The sequence below is a fragment of the Priapulus caudatus genome, unplaced genomic scaffold, assembly GCF_000485595.1.
Source record: "Priapulus caudatus unplaced genomic scaffold, Priapulus_caudatus-5.0.1 Scaffold39, whole genome shotgun sequence".
In the NCBI taxonomy this organism is placed as follows: domain Eukaryota; kingdom Metazoa; phylum Priapulida; class Priapulimorpha; order Priapulimorphida; family Priapulidae; genus Priapulus; species Priapulus caudatus.
The window spans coordinates 243,760-253,752 of NW_014577100.1; the positions used below are offsets into that span (position 1 = coordinate 243,760).

The 9,993-nt window shown below is 44.8% G+C and overlaps 2 protein-coding genes across 2 annotated transcripts in view; one reads left to right on the top strand and one right to left on the bottom strand.

The window, feature by feature from the left end:
* Positions 1-573: 573 nt before the first annotated feature.
* Positions 574-9,993, top strand: part of LOC106819504 (zinc finger and BTB domain-containing protein 17-like) — a 14,874-nt gene continuing 5,454 nt past the window's right edge. Inside the window, exon 1 of the mRNA XM_014824130.1 lies at positions 574-785. Within this exon, the coding sequence (XP_014679616.1) occupies positions 752-785 (34 nt within the window). The 5' untranslated portion in view covers positions 574-751. The remainder of the gene's footprint in view (positions 786-9,993) is intronic.
* LOC106819615 (translin-associated protein X-like) lies at positions 1,820-7,546 on the bottom strand. Its single transcript, XM_014824227.1, has 5 exons — positions 7,504-7,546; positions 4,369-4,585; positions 3,091-3,224; positions 2,763-2,887; positions 1,820-2,250 (listed from the first exon to the last, which is right to left on the bottom strand). The coding sequence occupies exons 1-5, from the start codon at positions 7,526-7,528 to the stop codon at positions 1,852-1,854; spliced, it is 900 nt and encodes a 299-aa protein (XP_014679713.1). The 5' UTR covers positions 7,529-7,546; the 3' UTR covers positions 1,820-1,851.

Sequence of the window (9,993 nt, forward strand, 5' to 3'; positions counted from 1 at the left end):
CTGCACAATCTCGAGATTGTGCAGATTCCAAGTTTGGGTACGACAGAATCAGTGGAGAAATAAGTGAGCCACACAGACATACTCTATCCACGTGCCCCTTTCGGCTCTATAAATCTATAGATAGACATATAAGTACAATGCATACGCAGTGATAAATAACATAACCTATCTATGATCAAACCATAGATATAGAAGAAGATTCTTCTTCTATATCTATGAGTATGATCAAACAAACCTCTTTTCCCAGCTCGTGACGCCATTTTCACTATACAATGCACCAATAGATGGCGGGAGTAAACATACAGTCCGTCTAAAAACCGAAAGGCACTGAGAGGCAACCAAGGCATCGAGACAACCGATCTCTATAAACTAGCTTTAATATTGCAATTCCTAATGCTCCTAATGTCATGTGAGCATCGGTTTACACAATACACGTTTTATTAAAGAGTTGACTTACAAGTTGTTAAAAGTTTGAAGTTTATAAACCCACACTAAATCTTGCCACTGCTACTGCTAGTGCTAGCATCCGCGCCATCCGCGCTCATGCGTTGATGCTCTATTGTTGGAAAAAATTACGTTGAGTTTGTCTACGCTGTTTGGCTGTACAAGAGTGAAGTTTGCATACTCATGATACTGTGATTGTTTGGAGAACCTTAATTTTACAAAAGCGCATCTATCAACACGTCTAACCGTTACTGGGTATAGATTCAGATTGAATGACTGGAGCAGGTTGAAATAGGAGTGCTGAGAGATGGATGGCTCGGAAACCCAGAAGTGTACAGATGGTTAGTATTATCACCACAGGCACTTGGAACGTCTCAATAAAAAAAATTAATGGTAAATAAACACGAAATGTACTAAAGTCTTAATGACTTAATGTTTCTCTACTCTATTTCGCCTATAATCACCTGTAAGTGCCAGTCAAATGCTCATCTGCAACACGCAAGTACACCGCACGCCCGCGCTGTGCACAAACAACATGAATAAGACTAAGAGAGCAGGTAGGAAAGCGTGATCGCAAAATTCGCTCGACGCTCGCTTCATTTCACACCTTCACAGCACAAATACACATCCAACAGCTTCCATCTTGGTATCCATGTGTACAGAAATGTTCAATTGTTCGAATTATAACGCTGGCCTTCTTTGTTCATACCTACTCCCGCCAGAGATATCTCGTGAAATCCTGCAGGAACTGTTCTCTCCGTGAAAATGTAAAGAGGACGACATGATCCGAAAATCCCTAATGGCGCTACTTTTTTCTTTTTCTTTTTTAATGGGAATGGCTACATGAGGAACAGGCTGAGTGAGTCAGCTTTGGAGACGCTGCTGCTACTGGCAATTGAGAGGCCACCTCGGCAAGAATTCCCATTCGACCCACTGGCAGCAAGAACAAGTCCGCACCTGCAGCTACAGCACACACGCATCTATTGACTATATATAACAACGTTATATATAGTTATTATAGTAGTCATATATAACTATATATAATGTTGTTATATATAGTCAATAGATGCGTGTGTGTTGTAGCTGCAGGTGCGGACTTGTTCTTGCTGCCAGTGATTCGACCAGGCCCCCGGACCCCCCTAGTTTCCCCTCCCCCCATGCTGTGGAACGCGCTGCGCCACACTTCGGTTACTTGCTCGACTCCCGCCTTCCTCACTCGCCCTCTTCCCTCACATCACCTCCGTGTCGGCAGCCGGCTCCGCCTCTCGGAACCTCCTCTCCTCCATTCCCTCCCGCCTTCCTCCCTTCTTCCCCTGCCCTCCTCCTCCCGCCTTCCTCCCTTCTTGCCCTGCCCTCCTCCTCCCGCTTTCCTCCCTTCTTCCCCTGCCCTCTTCCTCCCTTCCTCCCTCACATCACCTCCGTGTCGGGGGCCGCCGGCTCTGCCTCGCGGAACACGTCTGCGAGTCGATGACTCGGCATCTCTGAGCCGCGAACGCGCAGCGCGTAGCACGCCGCCTCCACTTTGTGCACGCTCTGGCGCAGCGTCGCGACCTTGCGCGCGACCTCACGCGACGCCGCCGCGCCGCCGACCGTGAGGAACCCGTCGAGGATGGCGCGCATGAACCCGCACAGCTCGAACGGGCGCGCGGCGTCGCCGACGCCGAGGCTGGAGATCGCGAGTCGCATCAGCTCGCCCGTGAGGTCGGCGATGCCCAGCATGAACTCCGATGTTGGCAGGGGGACGCGCGCGACCGGAGGCGTCCCCGCGGATGCGGATGCTGCCGCCGTCGTGTCCGCGTCGGTCTGCTGCGAGCGGAGATAGAGAAGAGAGACGGCGGGTGAGACGACGACGTGGTGGGATAGTTCATGCACATGTTATGTGCGGTGCGGTGTCAGTTGATATATTAAGCGCGCAACAGGGGGCGCCGCTTAGCTGCCATCAGTCTGCGGGGGTGGGGGAAGGGGAGAATAGAGACGGCGTGTGGTCATGCGATTGTGCGGTGCGTTCAAGGTTAACATATGAGCGAGAAAAGGGGACACCGCCGGGCTACGCTCAGCCTACGAGGAGAGAATTGGTGAGATCGTGTATCGTCGTTTGCACGATCGAACGGAGGGAGATATAAGATTCTGCAGACACAGCTGGAGCCACTAGTATATCTGGTCAGTCTGCAGGGTCACAAGTCAGATGGTGGATAATCGGTTCATACAAAGACATGCGGCTGAACGTGTGTACTGAAAATCGATAAATTAGTCGGCACATGTGCACGCATATACGCACACACCCCCAAATGTAGAACAAAAATAATCTGGAAATTTACCTCTGCCTCTGGGCACGGACTTCCTAAATCGAACTCTAGTCTGCTCTGCACTTCTGGCAAGGTGATGAGAGACTTGGTAGTTAAATAGTGATAGAATGACAAAGCCTCAACATATTCTTGCAACCCTGAAACAAATAAGTCACGATGACAAACGAGGATGTTTTATTCATGGAAGAATTCAATACTTCATGAAATCGTCAATTTTAAATAAAAATTTTGGAATATGAAATTCAAACTTATTTTTAATATTTCTATGCAATTCCTCTTCTATATAAACGTCATTAAAGACTCACAGGTATCACATGAAAAACGAGGAAAGGAAGCATACCTGGAGAAATCGCCCTGAGATATAGATAAACATCTTCCCCTTGCAACTCGAGTGCAATCTGTTTGATGAAAGACTGCTCAACTTCTTCTAGCTTTTGCTCAGCCTCTTTCAGTACGGCTTCTTTATTCGAACTTCTGCAACATATAATTACGTACCGCATAGAGGTAATTAATGTACTAGGAATAATTAGACCAGACTCCATAATTTACATTACCTATAAATCATCAATGTCATCAACACTGTTTTGCCCCGGCCATCTTATTTTAATAGGCATCTGCACATCTAGATTTGAATAGTGAATGTTCTTCCAGTTCCAAACAAGGCTGATAGCTACAGTGGTAGCAATCTCTCAATAATTTTTGTAAAATATGTAAAATATATTATGAGGGTTATGCGTGTCAGACTAATCGTATAGTTGTTATCAAGAGCTAATAATGTATAATATTTATAATTTATATATATATTTTAATATATATATTAATAAGTATGTAATTTATTAGCTCTTGTTGTTATTGTGTTTTATAGCGTTTGACACATTACAACATGTTAAGCTAATTCAGTTTTAGAGATTTGGGTATAATTCCTTATTTATATTTAAAGGGTATCAGGGTTCTCCCTAGGCTTTTACCACACGTCAGGTTCAACATGCCTTCAAAGCTGAAGCTAATTTGTGACATCCCACAAACCCACTGACATGCTTTAATTGCCTAATCGACATGCGTTAATTCCCAGCTGTGTTTAATTTTGACAATCCAAACAAAGCCCAGCTGTTTTCACAGCTTAATTTATACGCCTCCAAAGTGATCCAGTTTACCTCTGCGGTAACATCCCAGTTGGCCTACTCCCATTTCGTCTCCTCTCAGAATGGGTAATAGTGCTGTTTCGTCGTAGTATTGATATTACAACAAATACCAAGAGAAATTAATGTGGATGTCACTCCGTATAGTCTATGTACGCTAATAAAAACCTTATATTACATTGATAAATGATTATTTAGTGGACAAACTAATGGTAGACAAAATGGGAATGGGGTGGACTTTTAGCGTAGACGAATTGGGAGAAAGCAAAATGGGTGTAGACCAACTGGGAATTCTGCCATAAGCGAAGTGGGAGTAGGCCAACCGGGAATAAACCACCTCCGCATTGAGGCTGCTTACGACACACGCGAAATTGACTCAAATAATCCGATTTGGGGATGAATTGCCCGATTGCCTGACATGCCTTCGGAAATTCCCAAGGAGAACCATGGGGTTATACTAGATTCATACACTTTCTTACCCAACATATCTGTGTAATAGGAAGATGATACGCTTGCTCTGTATGGTAACGTCTCTGCTCTTCTTCACCAATCGCTCATGCTTGTCGTACTTCGCATCTAGCTGCGTCTGGAAGCCCCGGAAAGCGATGATCACCGGAGAACTCTCATTGACTTCGATTGCATCCGTCTCGCCAAGTGGCAGTTGTGCTTCCCGCCGGTGTTCCCGTCTACCATGACCTGTGGGTGATGAGAAAAAAGTGTCATTGAGGTTGTATAAATAAAAATTAAATCGTACATGTATATATATGAAAGCCAGACAATTACACCATGGCCTTTGCAATGCCAGTGACTGGTATAATTTCTAAATTTTTGCCAAGGGAAGTGGTGCACGCCTTAGTTGGTTTAGGGATAAAAGAAAAAAAAAGTTGGTTTCTGTCGTGACATTAATATCTGTCGTCCCGGCAATGTGTTTTCGCATATATATGCTACACTATCACCAATCTGGGGTGCTTAACTAGACTCGGGCCGTAGTTTCTACACATGTATATTTCATGCGCACTATGACTGTCAGTTGTCAGTGACAGTGGCAGAGAGCCACAGTGCCCATGGGGCCATTTCGGTTCAAGGATAGAGAACATGGGTCCCAATATGGCAATAAAACCAATGTCATTTACATCAATATAAATATAATATTATATCAATATAAAATATAGGGTAAGGGTATGGTTAGGGTTACGGGTTAGGTTAGGGTTAGGGTTAAGGTTAGAATTAGGTTTTAGGGTTAGGGTTAGGCGACATTGGTTTGGATGGAACCCATGTTCTCTATCCTTGGGCACAATTTCTAAAGCGCTGGAATTGTTGTGCCCACTTGGAATCTGCACAGAACTTGATTTCAGCGCATTCTGCAGTTTGGGGCAACGATTTGAGGATTGGGCAAACAGAGGTAAACAGGGCTTGCACAAACTACATGATATGTAGGATTTTTAAATGTTATATCATAACTATAAGGTGTACAGGCCGTAGCCAGGGGGAGTTTAGGGGTTCAACGAACCCCCCGCGAGGCCCGTCCCGCCCCCACCCCACCAACATACAAAAAAAATATTTTGAAATTTTGGCAAGAAATTTCACGCTCAGGTCGCTCCATTTAGTGTAATAATTGCAATCTGCCAATCGTGCGGAGGGTGACCAGTGAACACCCCTCCCACACCCTCACCCCCGCTCGGACTCGCATTGGCTCCCCTCCGCTGTCGCTTCGCGCCCGCAGAGCAGGGGCGTGTACACGGTGGGTCAGGGAGTCGGACACTCCGTTTGGCTCGCGCAGAAACGCATCTGGGGGTCTAATTTAAAAACTTTTCGGGGGAACAGCCCCAGACCGCCCCTTCGCGTGCTCGCAACTTTTTATAATTAGACGACCCCTCAATGGCGTTTTCTGCGCGAGCAAGGGGGGGGTGGACCCCTGGACCCCCCCAAAACACGCCCCTGCTCGGCGCGAGAGCGAACCAGGCGAGGGAGCCAAGCGACGCGAACGGGGAGGGGTGTGGAAGGGGGTGTTTCACTGTTCACTCCTCGCACGATGGAGATTTGCAATTATTACACTAAAATGGAGCGACCTGAGTGAAATTCTTGCAAAATTTTCAATTGTTTTTTTTTTTGCTTGTGGGGGTGGGGGGGGGGACGGGCTTCGGGGGGGTTCGTTCGAACCCCCGAACCCCCCCTGGCTACGGGTCCTGCGGTTAGACCCCCCCCTGGTACAAATCCTGTACACGCCCGCCGATCAAATTGCCAAGCATCAAAAAACGAACCCCCCCAATAGAAAGCTGCTACGGGCTGGTTGTTTACTTCTTTCCTCAAATGTGTTTGGCACCTTTGTATAAAACTAAAAATTTATTTATTAAAATAATTCTAATAAATACTATGATAAAATGAGATAATCTCTTCCTGTTTGCACTCATGTCAACGCCACACACTCGCTCTGACGGTTGTTGAATCACCGACTGTTTTTCAGTTTGCCCAGTCTTGAGATTGTCAGGCGCAACAGGGACCCGCAGTTTGGGCAGCACAATCGCTGCAAATCTCGAGATTGCGCAGATTCCAAGTTTGGGTTAGCGACCAGTGTTTACCACTCCTGGGGTTTTACCCCAGATCTGGGGTTTTTTCAGTGCAATCTGGGTTTGGGGTTTTTCCACTTGCAATCTGGGGTTTTTGGTTCCATAGGAAAACATGGAGTTCATTCTCAGAGTATAATTTAGTTCCCCTGCCGCCCTGCGGAGCTCGAAGGCGAGTCATACGGCGGGAAAGCCGAACAGACGTGGCATTGCTGTCACAATATACTAACTGTGCTGTACTGTTGTATAGACCGGTACCCGTCCGCTTCTCAAGCACGCTCGAATAGGGCCTATATCCCAATCGATATAGAACCTATATCGAGCTGTGAGAAAGGACGGGTACCAGTTATTGTCCCCTGACCCAACAGTCTTCAGCCCAGTCTATTGTCCAGTAGTCGGTTCCCTGACGCAAGTTTTCCTTTACACAATTGAAAAAAAATAATAAATAATATTATACTATATAGTATTATATATTTATTTTTTATTATTATATTATTATTAATATTATTTTTATTTAGATATTATATTATTATATATATTTATTAATAATATTTATATTTTATTTTAATTATATTGTGACTAGTGTTCATAGATTATACATGCTTTAAAGTTTATAATACTAATAACATTAGTAACATCTAGACCTATATTTGTTGTTTTTAGTGTGAGATTTATGGTAATTCATTAAATAAATAGTACTAATAATAAATAAATAAAAGGGCAATATAGTTCATATAATGTCCGAATGGTGCCGCTGAATGGCCGCTTTTATTTTGGAGATCTGTGGTTTGCTGGCGGGTTTTTTGGGCGTGATCTGGGTTCCCCATTTTTCAGAGTGGTAACAGCGTGGGTACGACAGAATCGTGGAGAATAATGTGAGCCACCACAAGACATACTCTAAGTCCAGGCCCCTTTCGCTCTATAAATCTATAGTAGACATACTAAGTACAATGCAATACGCAGTGATAAATATGCATAACTTATCTATAATCAAACCATGGATAGATATATAGAAGAAGATTCTTCTTCTATATCTATGATCAAACAAACCTCTTTTCCCAGCCCGTGACGCCATTTTCACTATATCAATGCACGCAATTAGATGGCGGGAGTGAAACATAACAGTCCGTCTATAAAACCGAAAGCACTGAGAGCAACCGAACGGACTCGAGACAACCGATCTCTATAAACTTAGCTTTATATTGGCAATTCATAATTGCTTCCTAAATGTCAATGTGAGTATCTGGTTACACAATCACTTTTTATTAAAGAGTTGACTTACAAGTTGTTAAAAGTTTGGAAGTTCTATAAACCCACTAAATCTTGCCATGCTACTCTAGCAATCCGCGCTCATCGCGTTGATGCTCTATTGTGGAAAAATTCGTTGAGTTTTGTCTACGCTGTTGGCTGTACAAGAGTGAAGTTTGCATACTCATCATGGTCGTCATGGATACTGTGATTGTTTGGAGAACGCTTAAATGTTTAGCAAAAGCGCATCTATCAACAGTCTAACAGGGAGGGGCGGGACGTTACTGGGTATAGATTCAGCATGAAGTGAACTGGAGGGCAGGTTGAAATAGGAGTGCTGAGATGGATGGCTCGGAAACCCAGAGTGTACAGATGGTTAGGTATTATCCACCACAGCACTTGGATAGCGTCTCCAATAAAAATAATGGTAAATAAACACCGAAATTGTACTAAAGTTTAATGACTTAATGTTTCTCTATCTATGCCTATAATCACCTGTAAGTCAAGTCAAATGCTGCATCCTGCAACACGCAAAGTACAAACCGCACGCTACGCCGCTGTGCACAAAGCAACATGAATAAGACTAAGAAGAGGCAGTAGGGAAAGCGTGATCGCAACATTCGCATCGCCGCTCGCTTCATTTCAACACCTTCCCGGCACAAATACACATCCACAGCTTCGCACTCTTGGTATCCATGGTGTACAGAAGTGTTCATTTGTTCGAATTATACGCTGGCCTTCTTTTGTTCAGTACTACTCGCGCGGCCAGAGATATCTTCTGTGATCCTGGCAGGAATGTTCTCTCCGTGAAAATGTAAAGAGACGAAGATTCCGAAAATCCTGAATGGCGCACTTTTTTTTTTCTTTTTAATGGGAATGGCTAGATGAGGAACAGGCTGAGTGAGTCAGCTTGGAGACGCTGCTGCTGACTGGCAATTGAGAGGCACCTCGGCAAGTAATTCCATTCGACCCACTGGCAGCAAGAACAAGTCCGCACCTGCAGCTACAGCACACACCATCTATTGCCTATTATATAACCGTATATATAGTTATTCTAGTAGTCATATATAACTATATATAGATGCTTGTTATATATAGTGAATAGATGCGTGTGTGTTGTAGCTGCAGGTGGGCGGACTTGTTCTTGGCTGCCAGTGTTCGACCAGGCCCGGACCCCCCTATGTTTCCCCTCCCCCCATTGCTGTGGAGACGCGCTGGCGCCGCATCACTTGGTTTTACTTGCTTGCGTCTCAATATTATATTCCTATATTCCTATATTAACATGTGAAAAAAAAATTATATTCCATGCATCCCCATGGTTTTTGGCAGGAAAAAAAAAAGTTTTACGCTGACCTACTACCGAGTGATTTTCACAATCATGTTGACTCGAACCAAAGGTATTTTTTTGTTTGGCCTAATATCTTTATGAGTACCTTTGGCTATTCGTTATGAATTTGACTAGAAATAAAATTTTCAAAATCAGCGACTGGGTGTGTTTTCAGACTTAAAGCCCATGACTTGTTTCCGATCTTCGTGTGTGTTTCGTTAAGAGATTAGGTTTTTGTGGGGCACTCGGCGTCATGTCCGCTATCCGTTTTTTCAGATGAATTTTGAGGATGTGGTCGCAGACTTCAGAGCGGATCTGGCAAGACGGGTCATTGAGGGCGTTGTCTGTCGAGTCTTCAATCGCTGCGGGTCCAGAAATGCGGCATAGAAGAGGAAGGCGTGGCCGCCCGCCCGCGGTCCACGCGTGCGCCCGGCCGGCTCTGTGACTCCGGTCTCGCGATGTACTGCTAGAAGCAGGACGGCACGCACCTCCGCTCCGTCAAAGGCTGCCAGCAAGATTCGTCTATAAGCCACGGCTCGTGGCGGCGTCACATAGGGAGGCATAACATTCGGCGGTGGGCATAAGATTGAAGCAGCAGTTTGCATGTAAGACGGAACCAAAGGAGTTCACGAAAGGGTTGCTAAACAGTCGCAGACTATCCGATCAGGTGAGCAAATCGCACTGGAACGCGCTGTCTAGATGGAATATCCGGAGACGATGGTTAAAAATTATTGAGCTCGTATATATTTATATTTACCATAACAATGGTGTTTTTAGTACAGTGAAATAATATGATATATAATATGTGTATATATGAATCCATAATTGATAAGCATAAATTCTACCGTTATGCATTTTACTGTATATATACAGGCGCCGTAGCAGGGGGGTTCGGGGGTTCGAACGAACCCCCCCCCGAGCGCAGTCCCTAAATCTCTCTCACACAACCTAAACAACGGAGGAGG

Bases quoted from the DNA above. Each gene is read 5' to 3' on its own strand.
- LOC106819615 (XM_014824227.1), bottom strand. From the start codon at position 7,528: ATGGCGTCACGGGCTGGGAAAAGAG. The intron at 4,586-7,503 runs GTTTGTTTGATC...CATCACCCACAG, and splicing joins GTCACGGGCTGGGAAAAGAG to GTCATGGTAGACGGGAACAC. The intron at 3,225-4,368 runs GTAAGAAAGTGT...TATATGTTGCAG, and splicing joins CTATTACACAGATATGTTGG to AAGTTCGAATAAAGAAGCCG.